The 25,667-nt window shown below is 56.9% G+C and overlaps 8 protein-coding genes across 8 annotated transcripts; 4 read left to right on the top strand and 4 right to left on the bottom strand.

Moving 5' to 3' along the window:
• Positions 1 to 74: 74 nt before the first annotated feature.
• On the bottom strand, positions 75 to 1,978 carry ACRALDRAFT_2094899 (uncharacterized protein; the record flags this gene model as incomplete). The annotated part of the gene is made up of 3 exons (XM_071022694.1): positions 75 to 1,006; positions 1,084 to 1,615; positions 1,886 to 1,978. Coding segments are annotated over 3 exons (1,557 nt in total), but the record flags the coding sequence as incomplete, so codon positions are not given.
• Positions 1,979 to 3,951: 1,973 nt separating this feature from the next.
• On the top strand, positions 3,952 to 6,286 carry ACRALDRAFT_1039505 (uncharacterized protein). Its single transcript, XM_071015140.1, has 2 exons — positions 3,952 to 4,586; positions 4,666 to 6,286. Exons 1-2 carry the CDS (start codon positions 4,259 to 4,261, stop codon positions 6,087 to 6,089), a joined length of 1,752 nt encoding a protein of 583 aa, XP_070878344.1. The 5' UTR covers positions 3,952 to 4,258; the 3' UTR covers positions 6,090 to 6,286.
• Positions 6,287 to 6,370: 84 nt separating this feature from the next.
• ACRALDRAFT_1028170 (uncharacterized protein) lies at positions 6,371 to 8,566 on the bottom strand (the record flags this gene model as incomplete). Its single annotated transcript, XM_071014838.1, has 2 exons — positions 6,371 to 8,142; positions 8,236 to 8,566. The coding sequence occupies 2 exons, from the start codon at positions 8,564 to 8,566 to the stop codon at positions 6,371 to 6,373; spliced, it is 2,103 nt and encodes a 700-aa protein (XP_070878343.1).
• Positions 8,567 to 9,434: 868 nt separating this feature from the next.
• Positions 9,435 to 10,175, bottom strand: ACRALDRAFT_2090023 (glycoside hydrolase family 61 protein; the record flags this gene model as incomplete). Its single annotated transcript, XM_071022561.1, has 1 exon — positions 9,435 to 10,175. A coding segment is annotated over one exon (741 nt), but the record flags the coding sequence as incomplete, so codon positions are not given.
• A 3,132-nt stretch (positions 10,176 to 13,307) lies between these two features.
• Positions 13,308 to 14,113, top strand: ACRALDRAFT_2084627 (uncharacterized protein; the record flags this gene model as incomplete). Its single annotated transcript, XM_071022450.1, has 2 exons — positions 13,308 to 13,452; positions 13,578 to 14,113. Coding segments are annotated over 2 exons (681 nt in total), but the record flags the coding sequence as incomplete, so codon positions are not given.
• Positions 14,114 to 14,615: 502 nt separating this feature from the next.
• Positions 14,616 to 15,635, bottom strand: ACRALDRAFT_1015911 (uncharacterized protein; the record flags this gene model as incomplete). The annotated part of the gene is made up of 2 exons (XM_071014731.1): positions 14,616 to 15,063; positions 15,178 to 15,635. Coding segments are annotated over 2 exons (906 nt in total), but the record flags the coding sequence as incomplete, so codon positions are not given.
• A 3,638-nt stretch (positions 15,636 to 19,273) lies between these two features.
• ACRALDRAFT_1060604 (uncharacterized protein) lies at positions 19,274 to 21,642 on the top strand. Its single transcript, XM_071016262.1, has one exon. The coding sequence runs from the start codon at positions 19,958 to 19,960 to the stop codon at positions 21,407 to 21,409; it is 1,452 nt and encodes a 483-aa protein (XP_070878339.1). The 5' UTR covers positions 19,274 to 19,957; the 3' UTR covers positions 21,410 to 21,642.
• Positions 21,643 to 23,557: 1,915 nt separating this feature from the next.
• On the top strand, positions 23,558 to 25,628 carry ACRALDRAFT_1074342 (uncharacterized protein; the record flags this gene model as incomplete). Its single annotated transcript, XM_071018235.1, has 1 exon — positions 23,558 to 25,628. The coding sequence occupies one exon, from the start codon at positions 23,558 to 23,560 to the stop codon at positions 25,502 to 25,504; it is 1,947 nt and encodes a 648-aa protein (XP_070878338.1). The 3' UTR covers positions 25,505 to 25,628.
• Between the last annotated feature and the right edge of the window lie 39 nt (positions 25,629 to 25,667).

The following is a 25,667-nucleotide window of genomic DNA, read 5'->3' as shown; positions in this document are numbered from 1 at the left end:
AGCCAAAAAAAAAGTCATTCGTCGTATCCCACATCCCACTCGTCTTTGGGCTCATAACCAACTCCCCTCCCGTCCTACGCCCAGTTCTCCGGGCTGATGCCAATGTTGCCGATGCTCCAGCGGTCCACATTGGCTTCCTCGTCCCTCTCCTTCTCGTCAATGGGGCGGGCAAACTCGGTCAGGAAGCGCAGCATCCAGCGATCCATGCGGTAGGTGTCGTCGGTGCTCTTGCGGCACAGCTCGTGGAAGGTCTTGAGGCGGGCGAAGCAGACCTCGAGGGCGGGCCAGTACTGGCGGAGGGTGACGAGGGAGTTGAAGTTGCGCTCGAGCTGGGCGCGGGCGGCGGCGATCTCGGCCTCGTCCGTCTCGAAGAGGAGGGTGTGGATGAAGACGGACGAGGTGATGACGATGATGTGGCCGAGCATGTTGAAGAAGCAGTCGCAGCCGGGGGTGGTGTTGGCGAGGTCGATGATGCGGGAGAGGGCGACGGCGTTGTCCTTGCACTTCCGGGCAAAGGCCTGGGCGGTGGGCGAGTCCGGGTGGCGGCGCTGCTCGTCGAGGTACTGGTAGAAGAGGAGCTGGCTAAAGTGGTAGTGGCTGACGTGGACGGCGATGAAGATGCGGCCCTGGCCCTGGGAGGCAAAGGCGTGCAGGTTGGACGGCGTGTCGCGGATGGTGGGGGGCAGGGCGATCTCCCAGGCCTCCAGCTCCTGGGAGAGGGCCGAAACGGTCTCGTCGATGTTGGTGACGGTCGAGTCGGAGGTCAGGGCCTTGATGGCGTCGTTGACGCGCAAGAGGATCCCGTTCAGCTTGATGTTCTGGGCAAGGAGGGAATCTTCCCGGTTGGGGGAGAGGATAAAGTCGAAGGGGTTGTTGCTGGCGCGGCTCATGTTTAGGAAGGTCGACTCATTCATAGGCAGGGGGACATCGTGTCGACGGTCCATAAGGCGCGGGAGGTTGACGCCGGTTGACGACCAAACATCGATCATGCAGAGCGACCAGTACACTGGTAGATGGGAATAAAACAAGATCCTTTAGCAAAAGTCCAAGCACAAGACCCGAGGCTAGATGAATAATGCTCACCTCGGATGTGAATCTCCCGCTGAAGGGGATCTGGTGTGGGCAGATTGGGCACATCGAGATAGTTGGCAATGCGGCAGGCGGCGGCATAAAAGACGGTCTCGGCGGCGGCCTCGCCCTCGACTATGCTGATGGCGCCGAGCAGGACGCATGCCTGGATGGTGGTCAGGGACACGTCGCGCAAGTTCAAGAGGACGTTGGCCTCGGCGGCAAATTGTTCGCCGCGGGCCATGCGAGGGATGGCGCTGAAGATGGGGTTGGAGGAGAATCGGGCGGACAGGGCCAGCATGCCGTAGACGAGGATGAGGGGGGCGGTGCCCTCGTGGAGGTCGAGCATGAAGCTAGGTCGGTGGAAGAGGGAGTGGAGCTGGTCATGGATGTACTTGAAGTAGAGCTCGACGAGCTCGAAGCACAGGGCCTTGTCCTGGACGACGGCGGCGGGGGAGATGGCGTGCGATTTGGGGGCGATTTGCGCGTGTTGAACGTGTTGAGCGGGCGGGGCGGCAGAGGGGGCGGGAACGGCCGATGCGGTGGTCTCTTGGTCTATCGGGTTGGAGGGGTTGGTAGGGCTGTTGTGTCCGACGTGAAGCCGTTGCGAAGCAGGGTCGTGGCGGGACCGTGGGAGGATGAGGGGGGGACCATTCGGAGGCGCCGAAGCCAGGGGACTCGTAGGGTTCGATAACGAGTGCACGTGCGGGAGTGCATGCTGCTGGTGATGTTGCTGCGGCTGCTGATGGGGGTGCTGGTTCTTGTGCTGAAGCTGATAGGGATGAGAGTGCGGGTGCTTGACCCTGGGGTGGATGACGGAGCCGGCACGGGAACAGGAGATGTTCTGGGTGGCGCAGTAGACGCACTGCGCACCGGGTACGGGGACCTCGCATTTCCGCCTCCGAGTCCTGGTTCACGGCGGTGAGACATGGGCGGGACAACTAGATAGGTTGTCGCATGAGGGAGAGGCCGGATAGGAAAGGGAAAAGAAGGCGTACCGACACGCGGAGCAAGCTGTTGAGTATCTCATCTCTTGGGCGAGGTTCGAGCTGGTCGCATCGTTCACGTGGACCACAGCCGGTCCTCTTTCCCTTCTCGGTCACGACGTGAGGCACGCGACGTGGATCAGTCCACCGTAGGTCTGAGGGCAAAGTGCGATGGGTTGAGGCGAAGGGTCTCGACGAAGGAAGTGATGGCGGGAAAGACGAGCCATGAGTGGTTGAAGGCGAGGGGAGAAAAAAAAAAAAAAGAACCAAAAAAACAAAACAAAAGAGAGACGAGACGAGACGCGAGGAACGTCGCTGAAGATCGGACGACGCTCTGTTGAAGGGCCTGGGGTAAATGTGGAGGAAAGTGGAGTTCCGGTACAAGCACAATTGTACTCTGTAAATGCGGGGTCAGGCGTGACGGAAAGAGTAAGAGAGACGAACAAGAGGAAGGTGTCCCTGGTAAAACCCGAGCTTTTTAGGCAAGATCAGACGGAGTCGTTGCTTCCATTGTGCTGTTTTCGCCCAGAAAAACGAAAAAGAAGGAAAGAAGCGAAAACAGAATGCACGATGCACCTGCAATCCATCCGTACCGATTTGTACCAGCTTGTACCCAATCTCAAACAACTCTTCCCCCAATCACCTGATACTTGCACATTTCCCCCTTCCTGATTCTCGCCTCATTGTAACGAGACGCTGTGGCGAGCTGTGGCTTCGGGTGGATGGATGGGTTTGTTGCATTCAGGCTAAAAGGCATGGAATTCGAAAGGACACCTCACTCGATTTTCCATCTTTGAGCATTCGACCTGTCGGAGCGAGCAGCCCGGGTTTGACGGCACGAGTGTAATTAGAATAAATTGCGCTTTCGGGGGACGTAATTAGGAGGGACGTATATCAGGAGGGGAAGAGTCGATGGTATCGAAGCGGAGCAAAAAGGAGGAGACGAGCGTAAACGATAGAAAGAGTGACGTTCTAAGAAAAGGTGACATTCTAGTCCAGGGATAGGTGGGTGAGGCATTCCTTAAATATCCCTCCCCGTCGGTTCTTCGTTCTTCAGCTCGTTGCTTCTTCCGCCTTCACAAAGCTATAGACCTAGCCATGGCCCAGTATGAACATGTCAAAGCCGCTGTAGTGGGGACGTCGGACGTCGGATGTCGGGCGGCGCATGCATCAAGCATTGATCGTGCTTGATCAACGGGGAGTTTCCGCCCCCAGTGTCCTTCACGTCCCGAATGCCGGGAGCATCGCGACAAGTTCAGATCCCTGGTGGCCTCGCGATCGGGATTCGATGGTCGTGATTGGCTGTCTATCGCCCTAGTGTCGGCCAGAGACGAGTCAGCGGGCCAAGGCGCAAAGTTACCGTTAAGCTTATGTGCGACGAGGGTTGTTTGCCTTGTACATTATGAGATCGAAATGAGCCACGCCTTGTGGCTGAGAGTTTTGGGGTGGAATAGGTACCGAGATGCCTGGATGTGTTTGACGAACGGAGCACTCCGAAGACGTTCCATTTGACCGTTGGGGAATGTGCGTGATTGGCCATAATGGAGAGGCAACGGGTATAACGTCGTCATTGCTTCCTAGACGTTCCCAACAAATGAGGTACAGTACAAACTTGTACTTACAATACTTGGTCATTTACCCCGTGGTCATGTCCCCTCCATATCTCCTTCTTAGGTACGAAGTACTCCTTCCCCCGTCGCCCCTTCCCCAAATCTGGTGCAGTCATGTGCGGGTCAAGTCAGGTGCTTCGGGTCTGGAAGGAGGTATCCACCCACCCCACTCCTAACACCCTGTGGCCAATCCCATCCATCTGCACTATCCATCCATTTTACATTAGGTACCTACGATAAGGGACTGGCCCGTCGCGTCGTTCTACGTACACTACTACTACATCACCGCCTCGTCTCTGTTTCTTCAACTTCACCTGTCACCAAATATACACTACTTCGTACATCATTCAACGCCCGCCATCTACCGCCTTTGAACCCACCGTTTCACTCATTCCGGCCCGTGCATCGTCATCGCGTGTGCTTCGTATCCCAGTGCCCACCGCGATCGGCCCGATCATCACGCCTCGGTTCACATTTCGCCCAGCGTCAACGAACCGTCTTCTGCAAACGCCACAGGCTTATCCGTCTTCCTCGATTCTCAGCTTTATCGTATCGACGACTATTCGCCCCGCTTGATGCCCTAAACCGCCAGCCATGGCGCCTCCGTCCCGTGATGGTGACGGCGACGGCGACGGTGGCGGCGGCCGTGGTTGGTCCGCCGCCTCCTCCCCAAGTCGATCTCCCAACATCGCCGACCGGGACGACGAAAACGCCGCACTCCTCTCCGACGCCGACATTATTCCTCTCGTTTCGGAACATGACGACGACGTCGCTTCAGAGTCCGGGTCGCCCACCATGGCCGAAAGCCAGGTGAGGGCCGCCATGGCCGCCGAGCATGCCCTGACCCCTCTGGAAGCCATTCGCGCCTATCCCTCCGCCATCTTTTGGAGCCTAATGGTCTCCATGTGTGTCATTATGGAAGGCATGTTTTCAATTGTTCATTTCCATTCTATTCTATGACTGTCAAAAATAGAATCAAGTAATCTGACAAGTCCAAACAGGTTACGACGCCATTCTCATTGGCAACTTCTTCGCCTATCCGGCCTTCGCCGAAAAGTATGGCCAGTTCATCGACGACAAGGGCCAGTGGCAGCTATCCGCCGCCTGGCAGGCCACCCTCGGGAACTCCAGCACCCTCGGCTGCTTCGTCGGCGTCCTGCTCAACGGCCTGCTCGTCGATGCCTTTGGCCAGAAGCGCGTCATCATCGCCTCCCTCGCCGTCTTGGCCTGCTTCGTCTCCATGACTTTCTTCGCCGACACCATCGTCGTCCTCATGTTCGGCCAGCTCTTCTGCGGTGTGCCCTGGGGCATCTTCGCCACCTCGGCCCCGGCCTACGCCTCCGAGGTCCTCCCCATGTCCCTGCGCGTCTACCTGACCTCCTGGACCAACATGTGCTTCATCATCGGCCAGCTCATCGCCGCCGGTGTCCTCGCCACCCTCGTTTCCCGCCCCGATGAATGGGCCTACCGCATCCCCTTCGCCCTGCAGTGGGTCTGGCCCGCCTTTCTCATCCCCATCCTCCTCTTCGCCCCCGAGTCGCCCTGGCACCTGGTCCGGAAGGGCCGCATCGAAGAAGCCGAGGGGTCCCTGGAACGCCTGCAGAGCCGCTCGGCCAGGAACGTCAGCGTCCGCGCCACCCTGGCCAGCATCATACACACCAACGAGCTGGAGATGCAATTCACCGCCGGCACGAGCTACTGGGACTGCCTCCGCGGCATCGAGCGCCGCCGCACCGAAATCGCCTGCATGGTCTTTGCCGGCCAGGTGCTCTCCGGCTCCGCCTTTGCCTACAACTCGACCTACTTCTTCCAGCAGGTCGGCCTGAACACGGACCAGACCTACAAGCTCAACATTGGCGGTACCGCCATGTCGCTCGTCGGGACCCTCGTCAACTGGTTCGCCCTCATGCCGTACTACGGCCGCCGCCGCATCTACATGAGTGGCATGTCGGCTATGAGCGCCATCCTCTTTCTGATCGGCTTCCTCAACATCTGGACCCGGAACCCGGCCATCGGCATGATCCAGGCCTCCCTCACCCTCGTCTGGACCTTCAGCTTCCAGCTCTCCGTCGGCCAGCTCGGCTGGTCCATCCCCGCCGAAGTCGGCTCCACCCGCCTGCGCCAGAAGACCATCTGCCTGGCCCGCTGCTGCTACTACATCGTCCTCCTCTTCTCCAACGCCGTCCAGCCCTACTTTATGAACCCGCACCAGCTCAACCTCAAGGGCTATGCCGGTTTCTTCTGGGGCACCTCCGCCGCCTGCGTCTTGCTCTGGGCCTTTTTCCGCCTTCCCGAGACCAAGGGCCGGACGTACGAGGAACTGGACTGGCTCTTTGTCCACAACACGCCGACGCGGGAGTTTTCAACCGCCCAGGTGGACGTGTTTGGCGATCACAATAAGGTGGTGCCGCAGCCTGTCCATTAAGCCCATGTTGGGAATCATGTTGTATAGCGAATGTTTGTCTTTCTTTTTGGTTTTCCCTTCCTAGCGTCAGGATTTCCAGACAGATATATATGTAGGAGCCCTCAAGGCAGCGAATGAGTAGCCGCAATGTCTTCTGTGCTCAAAGTGAGAGGGAATCTTGAATCTCGTCTTGTGAAGATATGAAATACCGTTTACACAACTGGATGAGGATATCGAACTCGATGGCTGGGGCCGCGGTAGACAAAACACTATGGCCCATCTACCCCTGGACAACGCCTCAACTAAGCAATCTTCAGTGCTGTAACCTCACCCTGTAAGACCTCCCTTAGCCATCTCTCCCTCTCCCTCTCCCCATGCTTTGTCCCGCCCTGGGTGAGAGTAGGGGCATCGTTGCCCCCATCAACAAAATCATCGCTGCCACTGTCCCAGCCGCCGCTTCCCCACCGACGAATCCGTCTTGCGGCGCGATACCCCTGAATGTATCCCACTCTGCGAAACGGCACGTTCTCTTCAGACCTCTCTTCAGATCCGTCTTGTTGCTCCTTCTGGACCCTATAAAGTAGCAGACCAAAGGGTCCATTTCCGTTTGCGCTCGAACCGAAAACCAAAAAATAGTACAGTGCCCCCGCCTTTGTCTCTACGTCTGCCTGGTCTTCCACGCGCTCCCGTGAGTCGCTTACGTCCCACATTATTGCGAGTTTGATGTCCGGGGTTGGCATAGCCATGCTGTGAGCGTGGGACCATTCGTCCCCAAGTTCAACCCTGACGAGATGGCCTTTGATGGACAAAACGGGCGGAGATGTACCGTTCTCAGACTCGGAAACATCCAGGACAGACAACCCAGGGTCCATGTCCGTTCTATGGTTGGCGAGATACGTTATGCTCCCCGTGACGGAAGCCCAGGACCAGGTAGGTGCACCGCCCCCCACGATAAGATGGCTCCTCTTGCCCATAGGAGATACCGCCCAGAGCAAGTCAACCTCCAGGCTATTCCGCCAGAGGCCAGCAACATATCGATCACCGCATCTCAACCTCTCGGCCGCCCGCGCGAGCCCTTCAATAGCAGCGAGCCGATCCGTCTCGACAGTAAGGTCGAGCTGCGTGTACGCCGGCACGACGTCAACCCTCCAGCTATTCTCGACGGAGGATACATTCACTTCGGCGTCATCCGGAGGAGGGTGCAAGAAATGCTTGATGACGCTCCTGGTGCGTAGGGTGCGCAAGGACGTGGCGGAGCACTCGCACTCGCATACCGACCTGCACTCCCACGCCATCTCGTTCTTCGAAAAGTGGAGGGTGCGTGGCGACAGGAGGCGTTCTTGGAACACCCAGCCCCTGGTCGACAGCCTGCTGCGGCCCGAGTCGTCTCTGGTGGCCCAGGAGTGGAAGGGTAGCTCCTCGGCCAGGAAACCCCTCTGTCGCAGGTGGATCACGCCGGACGATGACGCACCAAAAGTTCCACTCGTTTCTTTGTGCTGATACGGGAGGGTAAATTTGGGCGGGGCTTCCCTTGCCGGGACGTCGAGGAACCCCGTCGTGCTGTCGGACGCCGCGTCGGCCGATATCGTGACGTGGGCGTTGGTATAGACCTGGGCCATCCTGGAGGCCTCGCGGTGCCAGTCCTCGGGCCAGTCCTGTATGATGCATAGCGAATCTATCCAGATGTACTGGAGATGCAGAGCCCTGGCGACTTGGAGGGCGTCGAGGAAGGTCTGTGGGAGTTTGGCGGGCAGCGACACGGTGTACTGGTGGAAGTTGTCCGTCGTGGTCATGGTCGGAGTGCTGCCTCCCCAGCAGTGGCTGAGGGCGGCGTACTGCGCTCGCTGGCCCTTCTCGGATACCACGAGTCGGGGTGTGGTTTGGTGGTCGCCTACAAAGACGGCACGAGTCGGCAGCTCTGGGACACCGACCTTGGTGCAGTTGTTGTGTTTCCCCTTTGCGTGGACGCAGATGTCGAGCCATTCTCGTGCCAGGGAAACGCAGCTATCCGACAAGCCATGCGGGGCGATATGATATCCCTTGCCTATGAGTTTCCAAGGTGTTGGGGCGTCCTCTATCGTGGAAAGATTTTAGACTATGGTTTCCACAGCTCTGGTTGAGACTAATCACGAAGGAATTTGCAGGCGTGCGAACCCAGAAGCTTTACCTTCAGTGATGTATAACTGTAGCGTCTGTACAGTCTTGCCATAAGCAACGGGATCGGGGTAGATGTGGATGACCAAGGGATCTGAGTAGTTCGGCGGTCTATTTTCGACCATGATCGATTCGAAGACGATATCAGGGCTCGGTGTTGCTGGCCTTACCCCCGTGCAGACGGCCTGCCACAACAGGACGCAAGACGAACATGCGGACTTGCTGGCTGCTGACGCTCGGAGATGAGATAAGGGTATGTGAAGACCATCATGGACGTTATTGCCTTGTATAAGGGAATGGCAAGTTGTGCAGGGTTGATTGGCAGGCTGGGACCAGGAAAGCATCGTCAGGGGTTAGGGGAGACCCGGGCAGCATAAGAGTTGGCGGAATTTCCTTAGGATCAAGCTCTCGGGACTTCGTCGGTGGTCAAGGTGAGGGCACGGGTTTATAAGATGGAGGCGTCTGAACTAGCTTGCCTACATGTACATGTAGTCTTATGCTTCCCCTCTTCTGCCGGTCGCCCAATTAGGACGATGATCAAGCGACACTTCGTTTCGTCCAGTCAGTCTGCATGGTGGCTGTCGTTGGCGGTTTAGGCCTTGCTGACCCGACGTTTGCTGGTGCAGCGAGAGAGGGACAAAAATACACATCAATTTAAGGACAAAAGTCAGGAGACCGGGTTGTATTCATACCACCCATGCCTAGTACCTAAGACGAAAATTTCGGCGCCGCCGTGTATTTGTAACACCCAGCCCCCTCGCTCCAACACCAGGAAGAGGAACAAGGTGAGCCAGTGAAGAAGAAAACTAATGTACATGAGAAAGTAGGGCGACAAAAGGGCTATGTACAATGACGCCAAAAACACATCCTATAGTTTGGGAAGGCTAGACGCGCTTAGGCACGGCGAGACTTGACGTCGCGGGCGTGGCGGCGAGCGGCACGGGCAGCGCGACGGGCGGCACGGCGGGCACGGCGGCGAGTAAGAGCAGGGCACTCCTCGGGCAGCTCGGGCTCGGGCTCCTCAGGGGTGGGCTCCTCGGGGGTGGGCTGCTCAGGAGTAGGCTGCTCAGGAGTAGGCTGCTCGGGCTCGGGCTCCTCAGGGGTAGGCTGCTCAGGCTGGGTGGGAGCAGGAACAGGCGCAGAACCGCCGCCGACAACAGGCTCGGCCTGGCCAACGATCTCAGGGACACGCTGCTGAACAACGGTGGCAATGGCAGGGGCGGCGGGGCCGGGCATCTCGTAGGCGGTCGAGTCGGTGTAGAGGTTGAAGAGGATACCGGGGTGGTCGGCGGTGTAGAGCGAGGTACCGACGACACCGGCGGGGAGATCAGAGCCGCCACCGGTGACCTGGATGTTGATGCACTGGGGGTAGTTCTGGGCGCCATTGGGCTGGCCCGAGGCGTGGTGGGCGATAATCTCGTGACGGAGGACGTAGTTTCCGGCGGCGAGGGACTCGGGGATCTGGACGAGCCAGCCGTTGCCGTTGGCGATGAGCTGGTCCGAGGCCCAGGTACCGGAGACGCCGGCGCCCGAGACCAGGCCGACCTCCTGGATCTTGAAGAACTCGAGCGAGGACTTGTCGACGTTTGCGCAGTCGCCGTTGCAGGGCGCCAACATGTCGATGACGGGACCCTTGTGGGACTCGGGCCAGGTGTCCCACTGGAGGAAGATGGAACCGCCGGCCGAGACGACGGCGTGGCCGGCGGCGTTGGTGGCGCCGCGGTGGCAGATGATGTCGCCGTCCTGGAAGGCCGAGGGCTCGACGAAGCCGTTGTCGGTGGCGGTGGTGGACCAGCCGACGAGGGGGCCGTGGTTCGGGTTGTAAAAGTTGGAGAGGGCGAAGGCCGGGTACTCCATGCCGTCGGCGATGACGGTCTCGACGTGACCGTGGGCCATGACCGAAGCGGCGCCGGCAAGGGCCGAGAGGATGGAGCTGGTCTTGAAGGAAGGCATTTTTTCGCGGGTGTTTGTTTTGCTTTACTTTCCAAAAGTTGGGGTTAAAAAAGAGACGTCAAGTCGGTTTGAAGCGAAACGAGGATCAAGGTGATCAACGAAGTGTGGTGTTTGTAGCGCTGGTGTAACGAAAGGCAACGATTGTAAAAGACTTCAATCAATGAAGTAGGAAAGTAAAAGGTGGCAAAGGAGCCGAAAAAGAACGAACTCTTGATTGAAAGGAGTGTGGAAATGGAAAGTCGCGAAACGAGCCTGGTGAAGAAAGGAAAAGGGAAAGCAGATGGACGGGCTGAGCACCGATCTTATATCTTTTCCCCTCCATCATCATCGAGTCGGTCCAGGGGCCTGGGTCTAGGTAGGCTGGCCCAGGGACGCCGCACGGGTGCGAGCTGGAATCAAGTGAACGAGGTTGACGAGGTCGGCGATGGGGCCATGATCTGACCCATGCGTCGTCTACGCAGTACTCAACGTTTCATGTGTAAATGAAAGGTCCTCTCGTTGGTTCTGCATCGCCCAGACTGACGACGACTACCGGGGTCGGTGCACGGATAAGCATCTGAGACACCTCGGCGGACAGGGGTCAGCGACGATGGCTGCATGGGAATCGGCTTGGCTTGCACGTTCACATGTTCTCTTGAAACCGAAATGATGATGGGCGACAAGCAGTCAACTTCCTGTGGTGGCTTTGCGAGTTCCAAGGCCGTGTCTCTGACTCGACCTTGCCGCGCTGTTCTTGGTCTTGGGTTTGGTTTGCCGCCGGGAGACCATCACTTGAGACTCAATGATCAGTGGGCGGCAAAGCAGATGATACGCATCGCCTGTCGACCCTGGTTCGACAGGGGCTTGTGGACCTGAAGCAGGGGACAGGGCAACACTTGGGTATGATTACTGTTGGCGTCGGAGATGAAGGGACATCATTGGCGATTGCGATCGCTCTGCCTGCTTGTGAAGACCCCAAGCCTGGGCCACGGCAGCACGTGCCAAGTACGATACGGTGCGCGAGAACTGACGAGAATGTCGGTCATGTCGAAGATGTCGAAGATGTGAGATGAAGGGGGAATCTCCTGGGAATCTCCTGGTGAAACTCCAAGGGAAGCAGGATCCTGCAGAATATTCGATGCCCCACCTCCTGAAACAGGGGGTTGACCCATGACGAGTAGCCAATGAAATGAGACTGGCGCCGATGTACACCTTACTAAGCCCTTGTTACAAAACCAATACGAACGCTAACATTTATTACTAAGGAACCATCCCACCCGGTCTTCGGAATTACGTTGACGTCATCGGCGTTGAGCGTTACCCAGGCCATCCGCGTCAACCCGGTCAGCATAGGACTTTTCTTGTAGTCTCGGCCTCACTACAGGATGCGATGAGATGAAGGTACATATACTGGGAAATGCGGATACATAAGGTAGAGCAGAGCGACCCGTTGATCTTTCGCCGCGTTGGCTGGGAATTAATCACGATGCAGTTGGAACGATGCAGCTAGAAGTCGACGAGATGGCTGGATGGATCGAGTCGGATATACAGTGATGAGACAAAACTGTCAAGCAAATGTACTTACCACTCCACGTTAATAGGCAGGCGAAGGTAGGTACATTTGCTCGACATTTATGCCGACTTACTGTACTGTGCCTCAAGGCCCAGCCCTCGCGAAGCGTCTCCAGAAAAAATATCCCGCAAATTCCGACGCGCCATCTTCGACACGCCCTGTCGGTTTGCCGGTCTATATACCTCATTCGTCCCTCCCCGCAACGCCTCAGGCTTGAACCTCGTCAGCTTTCAACAAGAACGAATCCTTGTTGCTGTGTCTTGACGCAAAAAACAAGTGCAGTCTGTCTACTGCCGGATATTTCGCTAATTCGGGGAAGACGTTGATTCCCAATGATGAGCTTCGGACGTGACGGGAGGAGGGCAACTTGTCCAGGTAGGACGTGGGAATAAAGACAAACTGTGATGATCAGCATGACGTTTGACGTACACAACGTGTACTGAGTAATTACACGTTACTCTGGGCTACCGGGAATAAAAGGCATGCTCCGAAGCTTCTACGAAGGAATCATTCGTCGGGTGTAGGTATGGCAGCGCCCGGTATCCGCAACCGGAATGTCCTCGCCCCACTGCAGGTCAAGGTAACGCTAACGGTTACCCGTTCGTTACCCGTTCGGGTTTCTTCACGAAAGATGGGCCGGCCTATTTCCATCCATAGGCTCGCTCTACCCTCTTCCCTAGGTATCGCCATCTTCTGTCTTGTCGTACAAAAGATTCTTCGACAGGGCCAAAATGTGGTTTGTGCAGAGGGCTCGGTGAATCTCGACCCGCATTCGACGGTAAACGGATGTCACATAACGTACGAGACGGAAGCTCGAATGCGCCAGCTCTCGGGCTGATGTACAAGTATGTACAACGACACCTTAGGAATAATGAATGCATCGACCCGGAAGCTTTATGCCAAGAGAAACGTGCATTTTAGTACTGCGCCTATCAAAAGTTTAGTGCATGTACAACTCGATCACTTCGGCAAGTGCGAAAATCAAGGGTCCATGACCCACTAAAAGGACCATAATCAACAAATCAGAAGACTGCAATTCCTTATCGGAAAGTCCGGCCTCCGGTAAGTGGATCGTTTGTCATCATCGGCACATGGTTGGACCAGCAAGTCATTTGACTTCCACGACATGCGAAATGAAGCCATGATTAATGTTGAACTTTTCAGTCAGCCGGGCTAAGGGACCGAGCCCCTTTGCTCATCCGAATATCATAATCTATCTGATATTCGTTCTCCATCTTTCATCTAATTACTTCCTCCATTTTGGGTTTCTTGCTGTGCCTTGTCTCTTCTGACCTCGAGTTTGCGACGCGACACGATACGCACGCACGCCACCCCTAGCATTCTTCTCTCCTTTCTATTCTTATGATTACATCACGCCGATACCGCCTACCTACTTAATTACAAACTTCTGGACATCAGTCCTTTGCGGCTATCGAGGAAGACCGCTAATAGACAAATCCCTCCACTCATGTACTTGACGATACACGTTAGACGACATGACTGGACCACGAACATCAACCATGTCGGCCGGCACGCGCGCCTCATTCATGGAAAACGGCAGGCCGTCATGGTCATCCTTTGACGCCCTCTTCAAGCAGCGCGAGAGGCCCAATGTCGTCACCCCGACCACCAAGCTCACAGGCCACCAAGCCTTCTACCTATTCGTCATCCACGGCCTTTGCGCCATGGCCATATCCGCCGCGATTAATTTTGCCATTGCCTACGGTTCGTTCCCATGTTCCGATCCTTCACTTGCCCCTTTCTCTCCCCCCGACCGCAGCTAGTTTTTCGCACGTTTCCCTCGCAGAACACCATTCTGGACCGCTTGTGCTAACAACATTCCGTCCCAGCCATGTACACCACCCAAGACCTCTCCCGCAACCCCATCCGACTCTTCCAACTCCCAAACACCCTCGCCGGCGACGCCGCCGTCACCATCATCATCCAGTGCATCATCACGTGGCTTATAGAACGGGCCTTCGTCACACACGACCTCCGAAAGAGGTCCATCATGCCCATTGGTTTCGTCGCTGAGCCGAAACGCCCGTTCCTACGATGGTTCATGCTCCTAGACGACAATAAGACCAGAAACGACGCCGACAACAATAACGAACGACGGTGGAATAAAATGTCAACCACCCTCACCAGCGCGGCGCGCTTCATCGCGACCCAGGCACCTCGAGTGATCGCCTTTATTCTTGTCAGTTTCGTGCTATGTTGGCCCATATCCGTCGGTGCCTTAACGGCCGTCGGCAAGAAGAGCGGCGGCGACTGGGTCTTCAATGACCGGTGGGCACCTCAAGTCTTCAAGGCCGTCCTGGGAGGCGTACTGGCATTGCTCACCACGCCCTTGATGGCGGCGTTCTGGATGGTGAGGGACGGTTGGCTGCTGAGCAGGTCCCAGGCCACCCATGCGGCATGGATTGTTTGAGTGACGATACCCCAAGGAAAAGAAAAGAAAGACGATGGAAGGGGAACTGGTTCCCTGGAGTACCTCACACGATTACGAGAGACGATTCACGACGCCGAAGCGCGGTCATAGACTTTACGAGCATTATTGATGCGCCTATACGCGACAGCATAATTTAATTTTAATCATTTCTTGAATAAAAAGGACAGCGTGGTATTATTAGGTGTCGCGGACGTGGTGGGATATCTAACGTACAAAATAGCGATGGTGTACAGGTCCAGAAAGTAGCAAAACAAATGATGGCATGCCAGAGACCCATTCAGCCCTGGGGCTACATCGATACAAGCATGACTGACTACCCCTACGGGAGTGAGTAGACCAATTCATGCGACGAGAACCGGCGAACCGACTCGGTCAATTCCATGCGAAACAGCATAAGGTTTCCTCCATCCCACCTACCGCTCCGTGTAGCGTCGTCTCAAGCCAGCTCGGGTCCCCGGCCCTGCGTCGACAGCTCGCCGCCCTTACCGCCGTAAGCCTGCGGCAGCTTCTCGCCGAGGCCCTCGACCTTGGACTCCGAAAGCTCCTTGGCAAGGGACGCGCCGGAAGAGAGCGGGTGGAACTTCTTGGCCGTCTTGGCGGCGACGAAGAGCTTGAAGAAGGCGTACATGAAGCCCATGATGGCGGGGACGTTGACGAAGAACTTCTCCTTGAGAAGCTCCGGGTAGTTTTGCGCAAAGACGGAAATGGTCTTGGTGCTGGCCGCCTTGGCCTCGGGCGCTTGCCGGAGGAACGAGATGGATTGGTAGTCGTGCACCTGGTAGATCTTGTACGGGTCCTTGTCGGCCGTGATGGGGCTCGTGGCGTCCTTGATGCCGAGGGATTGTAGGGCGAGCTCCATGAGAGCGACACGCCACTCGATGAACCTAGGGAACAGAGAGCCTCGTTAGTCTTCTTCGTTTTCGTTCCTCACGCGACTACTACCGCCAATGCCAACCGTGCGTCGAGGTATTATGGGGTGTGATGGGGGAAAGACATACTCATCAAGGTTACCAAATGTCTCGGGGAGACGCTTGGCAGCAGCGCCATAGATGTTCCAAGTGAAAACCTCGCGCTTCTCGGGGTCCGTCTCGGCCTCGGACGCGGAATAGCTGGTCACGTAGCCGAGGCCGTCAAACTTGGTCTTGCTAAAGGCCTTGCTGGCGAGGTCGAGCGGCTTGGCTTCGGCTCGCCAATCGAGCGTCTTGACGAGTTGTTCTTTGGCCTTGGCGACCACGCCGTCGTTGGCGTTGAGGTACTTCTGGAACACAATCTGCGAGGGGACGTGGGTCTCCGGGTCGGCGAGGTCGACGCCCCAAATCTCCCGGTGTTTGTGGTCTTTGGCGGCGGCCCAGAGTTGTTGGACAGGCGAGGCCGGTTTCTCTTCCTTCTCCTCGGCGTCGGTGCTGGCGCCGGCGGCAGGCTCAGCATTTGTTTCGGCGGCCGGCTCGTCCTTGGCTTCGTCTTTTGCTGCGTCTTGTGCCACATCCTTAGCCTCTTCCTTGGGCTGCTCCTTGGGTTCCTCCTTGGGCTCCTCCTTGGGTTCCTCCTTGGGTTCCTCCTTGGGTTCCTCCTTGGGCTCCTCCTTGGGTTCCTCTTTGGGTTCCTCCCTGACGTCCTTGGGTTCGGTAGAGTCGGCAGCAGGAGCTGGAACCGAATCTTGAGCGGCCGCCTCCTTGCTTTCAGAGGGCTCGGCCGATGCAACCGCAACGGCTTCGGACTTGCTGGTCTCTTCGGCTACAGTGCCAGACTGATCGGCCTTGGCTGTCTCGGGGACGGCCTCTGATTCGGGTTTCGTCTCGGCGGGCGCCTGGGCCTCGGGGACAGTCTGGGGCTTCTCGTCGGACATGATGGGCACTGCAATGGGGAGCGGTAGAGGACGGTGACGGGCGGACAAGGCACGAAGTGGGAAAGAAATTCAATCAGACGTGGGCAGAAATGGATGCGGGTGCGGGTGCAGAGAAATTCGGAAGGAACAGAAGTCAGGGAAATGGGAGATAACCCTCGGACCAGAACCTTGCAAAGGCTCTGGACCTTGTTTGGGATTGATCCCCTGGTGCTCGGGCTTCGAATCCAGGGACGCAGTGCTACAGCTTGTGTGGGGCCCTGAGACGTGGGAGAGCTAGAAGGACGACATGATTGGTTTGCCAGTCTCGCACGTGACGGGGACTACCTTGCACTGTGTCACGTGATATTGAAGTAGCAAATAGGTGGGTATTGCCAAAAGAAATCCCACCTTTCTACCTTTCTAAGCGTACCTGCCTTATGTACTGGGTATTGACGTTGCTCGAATATCTTTGTGTATAATCCAGGTTCCTCCCCCGTTTCTTCCAAACTTTTTCCAAGGCGACTCATTTACTGGTCGCTTCTTTCTTCTTGTTTTTTTCCACTCTTTTCTTTGCCATTTGGATGAGTTTTTCTACCTTTTTTTCACGTTCCTTGCGGAGTTGGTGCGGTTGACAGGTAACGCCGTGTCTTAGAAGACAGAAAATACCTGGGAGACGGAAAAGAATTAGTAACTTGAATCATATAAGAAGAGGTAAGCCAAATAGCGAGGGAAAAAGAAAGCGAGGGCAAAGACCGTCGCCATGGGAGACATACGACACATGAAGCTGGAGCGATTGTCTTTGCAGAACTGCTTGCATGTCATCTTGTTGATGCAGCTCAGGGTTGGGTCGCCAGGCTCATAGTTGGCTCCTGTGTCGAGTAGTTCCTTCAACTTCCTCAGGAGCTTCCTCCTTTCGCGGTACAGCTTTTTATGGGTCCTCTTTGCTTTCGCCTTTATAATGGATTCTTTCATTAAGTTGTCCAGCTGCTTTTTATGCTCCCTCAGATCTGGCCAGTGGTCCTTAAAGCCATTTCCGATGATGGCCGTTTGTTCATTGGCCTCACACTTTTCGCAGGGCCAGGGCTTGCGACGACTTTTCTTCTTGTCAGCTCACGATCCACACAGACTTGGCCGTCTCCAGTATTTACTTAGGTTCCCGATCCCCGGGCGAGAGAGGAGTATAAGAAGATAGGGAAAGCGGCCCACGGGCGGGGATTCGGGGTCAGGGTATACATACTCTGGGGCCGGCGCGGCAGGAGTGTCAACGTCTTGGTGCTCAAACGAGGCACCAAGCTCTTGAGAGGATTCCTCCCCGTGGGCTAGTGCAGGATGCGGGTTGTTGTCCGGCCGGGGAAGTACGAAGGCGGATGCAGTGCCCAGGCCGATCCCCAAGGCGATGGCAGCGATGAAGTTTGTAAAACGCATGTTGGTGTTGGCGTCTTGACTTTGCGTTACCCTGATGTTCTGAAAGACGGACAGGTTCTCTGGGAAACAAGAAAAGGTGATGGTATTGAGGGAGAAATTGAATCTCTCTGGAGAGCAAGATTCTCGCTAGCTATCTATCCCACGAAGTAGGCTGTCAAAGACCCAGATGCCGATATCATGGACGAGCTGTGGCATGGAAAGAACGCCATATATCCTAAACCATAGCCTTAAATTGTCGGCTACCTGTTGTAGGTTTGATTGCAAGGTAATTGCAGCAACTTTGGCTTCATTGAGAAGTATTTGCGAAGTATGCCGCGCAAAGTTTGACTCCTGGTTCAGTAAACATTCAATAAATGATGAGCCATAACTTTGGATCTGTCGACTACTCTCGAGTCTTGTAGGTTGGCAAGCTCCACATGGCGTTCTCCTTGCACTTTAAAGTAATGCTTGCATCTTTGGCTTATAATTGTGAGGTATGCCACCCAAAATTAGACTCCTATTCTGCAAATATCGTAAAGACAAGCTTCAGGAAGGAATGGTCGCGGTTTAGTATATTCGTAAGGTAGGGTTATAGGAGTGAAGTACATCGCAAAGGAATCGCGAACGACTTTGGAGAGCATGAACCTTTATTTGGGCACCAAGATCACGCAGCGGCCGAAATAGGTACTCGTACCTGTTATGCAAACTGGCTCGTTGATGCCCAGGTCATGTCGGCCCTCGGAGCATGAACGAGGCGACCTCCCCTGCCGGGCAGCACACCCTCACCACATCACCTCACGCATCGTCCAGTGCTTGCAAGTCCCGATTGTTCGGACGATGGTCCGGATTGGAACATTTGTACTTGGTGCATCGGCGTCTCGATTTCCAAAGTAGAAGCATGCAGTTAGGCGCACTCAGATCGATCGTAGGATCGCGGAGGGTGGGAAAAAAGGGGGGTTGGATGGTCGGTATCGTATGCAATGCGGCCTGAGTACGAGGGCATCACGACTTTGTAGGGGCTGTTGGTTTGACACGTAGCCAATGGAGCGTGCCATGGGCTGAAGAGAGACGATGGCGAACAGTGTCATTGGTTCTCGTTTTTTTACGAGTTGTCGCCCTGTGTTTCTGAGTGTCGAGACTTGTGGACACGATTGGGTAAGCATTGGCCCGCTGTGGTGGCCCGCTGTGATGGCCCTGATTGGTCAGTCGTGTGACTGCCCTGGACAGTAGGTACTCTGAGAATTGGCTCAACACCATTGCGATAACAGCAGAGCAGAGCGTACCTGTTTTGTTTGGCTTCACCTACTAAGTACCTAGGTATATACACGGTACTTGTGATGGATGTACCTACGTAAGTTTAACGGAATTTTGTAACCGTAGAACTCAGAAAACTGGGTATCCGTAGGTACCTAGGTAGTGTTGTGGTACTTCGTGCCATGTACCTTTAGGTCAGCATTGAGCACTTGGCAGCTTTACTTCCAGGTTGCTGTGGGTCGCCTTTTCTCCCCGTTTCTCCCCGTTCCCCGCCCCCTCCCCCTTCACCGCATCGCCAGCCCTCCGACAGGCCACCGTTCAGCGGTCAACGTCCTCCATCTAAATTCCGTCTTGGTGTCTTGGTGCTCGATCTTTTTGGCCATGGGTCCGCGTTGCTTGGCCGCATTCTCGGCATCCACTCAATTCCGAGCCAGGCGGCCTCCATCATAGGCCTCCCGTTTCTATTTCCATTTTCCCCTCGCATATTATTTCATGCCGTCGCGTCGCTGGCTGCCCACGTCTGTCCTGGCCCAACCACCCCGCTCAAATGTCGATTTGACCAACGTGATTACACCTTTTTCCTCCTTCTTTTTCATCCCTTCTTCGGGTTTCTCACCCACAACCAGTCCTTTCCACCTCGATACACTTCTAAGCGTCTGTCGAAGGACTGCATCACGCTCCTGATGGGACCGTGACAGTATCACCATGGCCCCTCTCACCGAAACCATCACCATCATCAACAACTCGGGGAAAATCATCAGTACCGTACGTAAAACTTCTCCCTGCCTCTCCTCTCCTTTCCTGTCCCTCCGTTTCCCTCTCCCTCTGCCTTCTTCCACACCAAACAGCCACCCAGAGGGTTGTGACTCACAAGTGCTTCGTTTCCCCCGCCCCTGACACTCATTTCTCCGTTACTCCAGGGCAAGGAACTCTTCGGCGTCTTCAAAGAAGCCAAAGCTTCGTACCAGGCCAAGAAAGCTGCCATCCGTGCCGATCGCGCCTTCCTCCAACGCTCCCAGACCTTCGACGTGCACGCACCTCCCGCCATTGATGTCGCCTACCAGCACTCCGTCCCGGCTCACGGCCTTGCCCGCGAATACTACGACGATAACTACGCGCAACGCTTTGACGATGGTCGGTCGCGCGTCTCCCACCGGTCTCACCGGTCCCACCGATCCCGTGCGGCCTTGACTGTGGACAACCTCCGAACTCACTCCGAAGTCGCCTCGGTCACTCCCTCGCGCGGTCCGCCGCAAGCGTACCACTCGCCATACGCCGAGACAGCCCCCCGCGATATGGTTCTAAGCCGCCCGACTTTGCATCACTACCACACGGATCCGGCGGCCCCGCCAGACGTCATGCCTTCTGCCCACGGTCCTCCCCCACCCGGACCCGGTCAACTTGTGAGGAGTTCGACCTTTGACGTTGCCGTGCGGCCCCGCAAAGTCAAGGATGTCGATATGAACCTGGCCTACGGCAACGTGCCTCCTGACCTCGAGGCTCGCGTCGACCTCGACCCGACCCACGAGGAGCCGACGAAGGAGCTTGAGGCCAAGACTCTCGTGAAGCGGGTGGAGGAAATCCTCGACGAGACCAAGTGTGTGGGCCATTCGGCGACCACCATCATCAAGCGTCTCCAGGACGACCCCAACGCTGCCGCCGCCGTGGCCCTCTCGCTCGCCGAGCTCAGCAAGCTGGTTGGTACCATGAGCCCGTCTTTCCTGGGCATACTCAAGGGCGGATCGCCTGCCGTATTTGCCCTGCTGGCGTCTCCGCAGTTTCTCATCGCCGCCGGCGTCACCGTGGGCGTCACGGTCGTCATGTTTGGCGGCTGGAAGATCGTCAAGCAGGTCAAGGAGAGGAAAGCTATCCAGGCGGCGGCCATGGCCAACGCCATGGCCGTTCCGCAGATTATGCCGGCCATGCCCGCGGGGCCGCCTGTGCAAGACGCGGGTTACCCGATGCAACAGCAGCCCTACGGGTACAACGAGATGGCACCCGACGGCACGTACCCGCGAGGCCACGATGGCTATGAACCAGGCTACGAACAAGGGTATGGACCGGCCGGCTACCAAGAGGGTTACCAGGAGGGCTACCCAGAGGGCTACGCCGGCGAGGACGACCAGGGCGGCTTTGACGAGGCGCTGGTGATTGAGGAGCAGCTGAGCACGATCGAGACGTGGCGGCGCGGTATCGAGCCGCTGGGTGACGATGAAATTGCCGACATGGAGCTCATCAGCCCCGAGGCGGAGCGGGCTGTGAGGAAGCAGCGGCGTCAAGAGGAGCGCGAGAGGCAGGGAACACATTACGACGACGACGACGGCGAGTCCCGGTCCGGCCGGACGGAGCGGAGCTCCAGGACACACCGTAGTCACAGGTCCCACCGGTCTCACACAACACACCATAGTCGGCGGGACAGGGATCGCGAGTCGGAAGGCCGAGACCGTGACCGTGACCGTGACCGTGACCGTGACCGGGACCGAGACAGGGAACGGGAACGGGAACGGGACAGGGAGCGGGACAGGGACAGCGTGGCGGGCAGTCACCGCAGCCACAAGAGCCACAGGTCGAAGCGGTCGACCCGGGCTAGCACCCTGGCCATCGAAGAAGGCCGGGAAGATGACCTGGATTCCGGTTTGGAGACGGTGCTGCGGCCGAAAAAGGAAAACATGCTCAAGTCATTGTTTAAGAAGAAGGAGAAAGGGGACCGATCGCGGGAGGACAGGGTGTCGGCGATTGTATTTTGAGGAAGGGATTTTCTACTATTTGCTTTCATTTGCAGCGTCTTTGGATGTTTTATGTTGTTGAACGCATCGCTTGGGAGTTTGTATACATTTGCATCAAGGAATGCTGACGAGGTCGATGCGACACGAGAAACGAGTCATAAGTACAGAACCAACGAGATGGAAACAGGAATCCATAGTTCGACAACTCGAATTCATAATAAACAGAAATAGAAATAAAGGATGGTTATATCGTGATTTGCTGCTAGTCGTTACTCGTGATGCCCGTTTTTGGTGTACGTACGAACCAATGGGGACTGAAATATCTGGCTTATGTAATCAAGATACGTGCCTTCCGTTGATGAAATCTTGAAGTAGGTACCTTTCCTTTGTACTGTGCCTCGATAATTTCCAACTCGCAACACCACGATCAATCTTCACTCTCGGGTTGCACTCACTCATGCCCAGACGCCACCGAATCAGTTGGACTACCCTTGACAACGCATCCATGACGGCCGTCGTTCTTCACACTATGAGTTGTCAGGATCCCTTTCCAGGGACTGAGTGGACCTAGGATGATGAACTTGTTTGACGAGAGTTACGCAGTGGATCGAACCTCAACAAGACTGACACCGCGACACCGCAAACAGCCGCTTCTCGGGGGCTTTTTGACAATGGGGCAGGCATCAACGACGGTGGAGACGCGGCAGGCTGGTCCGGCGCGCCTTTACCTTGCCAGAGTCGCGACTCGGAAAGTCGCCACCAGGCTATCCATCACGTTGCGGGAGCTCCACTGACATGATCATGGAGGGTGAAGCCCCGGCATCCGGTCCTCGAGCCAAGGACACCTAATTACGCCTTCGACAAGGACAGTTTCGACATCTAGACCTCTCGTGGTCGACGCAGGATTTCGCTCTTCTTTGTTAGGGCAACATGGTGGCCACCCAGTGACCCTCATCCCTGCCCTCCATGTCATCCTTTCCTTTCAGGCTTCAGGCCGTCTCTCCCTTGCCTGGGTGCCATGTTTGCCCTTTATCATTGTCATTCCTTTGATTTCGCACTCGTCGCCATTCTTATCTGGAGACTTGCCCACCTGTCCTCGGGCCTGTGATTCAACGCCTCGGCTACCCCTTCGACGAGCATAGAGCCAAACCAGGAGCCGATCTCGACGAATGTGGGAGTTGATCGGGCGGAAGGTCGACACCTCGAATCATACACGACTTCACTCGACTCGGAGAATGTGATCATAGAGACACGGCCGTATCACGGAAAGACCGACACGACTTGCCGAGTTGTTGACAAACATAAGGCCAACAGATATCTTCCAAAAGTTTCAAACTGGTCGCTTTCTATCACCAATTCCACCGACTCAACTTACATACAACCGTCATGGAGGGCTACGACAATCGCGGCGTCTCTGGAACGCGCCAGAGCCCAAACTCATCCATCGGCGCTCAGCGCAATCCCGTTGGATCCGCCACTGCCTCCGGGCCATGGGCGCCTTCGAATCCTGCCTCTTATCACCGTTCGCACCACGCCGCAAGTCCTCAATACGAACAGAAAATAATCTCCCCGGTATCATTACCGTCGCCCCTGCGACAACCCGATGTCAACTCTCCATCCCAGACCTACGGTGCCGTTTCACCCCAGTCTGCTTCCACGGCCCGAGGCGAGTCAAGGGGCGGACGCCTCTCCGCTACTAGGACGCCGATTTCCCCGTTCTCTTATGCCGCGCCGGACCAGTTTCTACCACCTCATCCCTCGATGCATCGGCCAAGACCGGCACCGATCCGGGTCGACCCCTTCGCCAACACTGGCACGGCCTTTGGTTCCCCATTCGGAGGAACCACGACATTTGGCTATTACCAGAACCCGGCCATGCCTCACAACGGAACTACTGTGTATCCTCAATCGCACGCGCATCCTGGCACGCATCCCTTTGGCACCACCGGCGACCAACAGTCTGGTCTTCATGGGCCGCCATGGGCTCATAACAAATATGACAGGCCACTGCCCCCTCTGCCCCCTGGTCGGACGTTTCCGGTCTGGATAAACTACTGGAGGCCCTCCTACAACATGTACTTCTTCCTCTTTGCCGGCGTCGCCTTCGCCATGGGTCACCACTTCTTCTACGCCTCTCTCCACGGCGACTTGGCAAGCAACCAACTCCGCATGCTCCGCTACGGCGCCGCCCTGTCCTTCGTCTCCAAGGCCTGCCTAGCTACCTCGGTTATCCTGGCGTTCCGTCAGCGCGTCTGGCTGACCGTCCGCCGCAAGGTATTGTCCCTGAGTGCTGTCGACTCGCTCTTCGCCGCCGTCGATGATTTGTCTGCCATTGTCAACCCGGAACTGTTCCGCCATGCGCGAATCGCCATTCTCCTCGCCATCTACGTCTGGTGCACCCCGCTCGTCGTCATCTTCACGTCCGAGACCCTCGCTGTACGGCTCTTGCTCGTCGAGGAGGCCGCCGAGTGTCTGGCCGTCCGCACCCTCAACTTTGCCGCCGAAGAGACGAACGACTGGCGCGGCGCGACCCGCATCGACGGCCTCTTCCCGTTGTCCGTCAGCCTGTGGAATACGACGCTGGGAGCGGTCGGCGAGGACGGGGAGACGATTGAGGAATGGTTCGATTATTTCACGGCTAGCAGCTGGCAGTTCGAGCAGATTGCCACCATGGCTGCCTTTTCGACCGAGCCCGTTGCCCGGGTTGGTGCCGCCGAGGAGATTTGCGGGGCGGGCTGGAACTGCACCTTTACCGTCCACTTCACCGGCCCGGGGTATCGATGCACCGAGCTCGCGTCAGGGGTTGGATCTACGCCGCAGGTTCTTGGCAACGCCTCTCTGCCCTTCGACTTTGACCTGCTGGCCCCGACCGGAAACTTCACGTACATTGTCCGCGCGTTTGATGGCCACTACTCCTCCACCCAAATGAAGGAGGTATGGCCCGGCGGGATCCCGCGCGAGCCGGGCCCGATTCCCAGGCACGTCGGTGCACTCCGGACCGAGCCGATCGTATGGATAGGCTATGTGCAGGTGGATGATCCGATGAAACCGCAACCCGAGACACGAGACGATCCGGACTGGGAGACGGCGTTTACCCCGAAGCTGGTGGGATGCGAACACTACGAGACGGAATACGAGGTGCTATTTGATTACCACGGTCCTAAACAGACGACTCGGGTGACACGGCGCAGGTTCCTTCGTCCGGTGGTCAACACGACCTTCATGCCCGGCGTCGACGCCGACGATGGAACGGCGGACAACACGACGGCCGTTCCGGAGGAGAACTACATCCTGCCAACGGACACGTATCGTTACCGCCGGGCCATGGCGTACCACTCCATCGGGACGCAGTTGCGGAATTTCATCAACGGGACGATCGAAGAGCCGCACAAGAACGCCAACACGCGCGCCATCCAGACGCGGCTCATCGAGCCACGCAACTGGCTCCCGGTGGCCGACCTCCCGCAGGCCATGCAGTCGCTGTACGAAGATATCCTCCTCTCGATGCTCTCCCAACCGCAGATGCTGGCCGTCACATGGGCTGCGGACCCGGGCGGCGGACCCAGCGGCGTGGGAAAGGGCGGCGAAGAAACGCGGTTCCCCTGCGTGCGGTCGCGGAGCGACGCGCGGTACCAGTACATTGCGTGGGAGCTGTGGGCCGTATACGCGGCGGCCATCGCGCTGGCGGCCCTGGGGGTCGGGCTCGGCACGGCGGCGATCTGGGAGGAAGGGCTCTGGCGGACTACGAGGTTCAGTAGCATCGTTGCTGCCACGCGGGGCCCGTGGCTGGAGAAAGTGCCGTGGACGCGAGACGGGTTTATCGACGGTGAGGCCAAGAGGGTGAAAGTCGGCTATGGGGTTGTATCGGCGGATGTTGATGCTGGGCGAGGCCTCGCGGAAGAGATGGCAGGGAGGCAGAGGGGGAGCCCGTCGTGGAAGGGGAGTCCACGCGTTGGAGTCCAACGGCAGCAGTCATCGATAGGGAGTCCGGGTGGCGAGAGATATGCGTTTGGGCTTGAAGGGGATGTCAAGTTGGAAAAGAAGGGGGGAGGGGATGGCCAGGCCGGGAGCGGGAATAGGACGCCCCAGAGCCCGTTCAGGAAGGGTAGACGGTAGACTTTTCAGGGGACGCGATGGCGGAATAGGCGGCGCAAGGAGGGCATCAAGTAGGACAAAGTTGTGTATCATGCCCTGTAGTCCATATCTTTGATTGACGCTATAGCGCACCGCCATAACATCGCGGCCACACTGCGGTACACCAAATATCAACATGAAACTT

Source organism: Sodiomyces alcalophilus (assembly GCF_042370955.1).
Source record: "Sodiomyces alcalophilus JCM 7366 unplaced genomic scaffold ACRALscaffold_1, whole genome shotgun sequence".
NCBI classification, from domain to species: domain Eukaryota; kingdom Fungi; phylum Ascomycota; class Sordariomycetes; order Glomerellales; family Plectosphaerellaceae; genus Sodiomyces; species Sodiomyces alcalophilus.
Note: the sequence above shows the minus strand (reverse complement) of the source record. Positions and strands in the feature narration are given on the sequence as shown.

Bases quoted from the DNA above. Each gene is read 5' to 3' on its own strand.
- ACRALDRAFT_1039505 (XM_071015140.1), top strand. From the start codon at position 4,259: ATGGCGCCTCCGTCCCGTGATGGTGACGGCGACGGCGACGGTGGCGGC. The intron at 4,587-4,665 runs GCATGTTTTCAA...AAGTCCAAACAG, and splicing joins CATGTGTGTCATTATGGAAG to GTTACGACGCCATTCTCATT.
- ACRALDRAFT_1060604 (XM_071016262.1), top strand. From the start codon at position 19,958: ATGGTTCTAAGCCGCCCGACTTTGCATCACTACCACACGGATCCGGCG.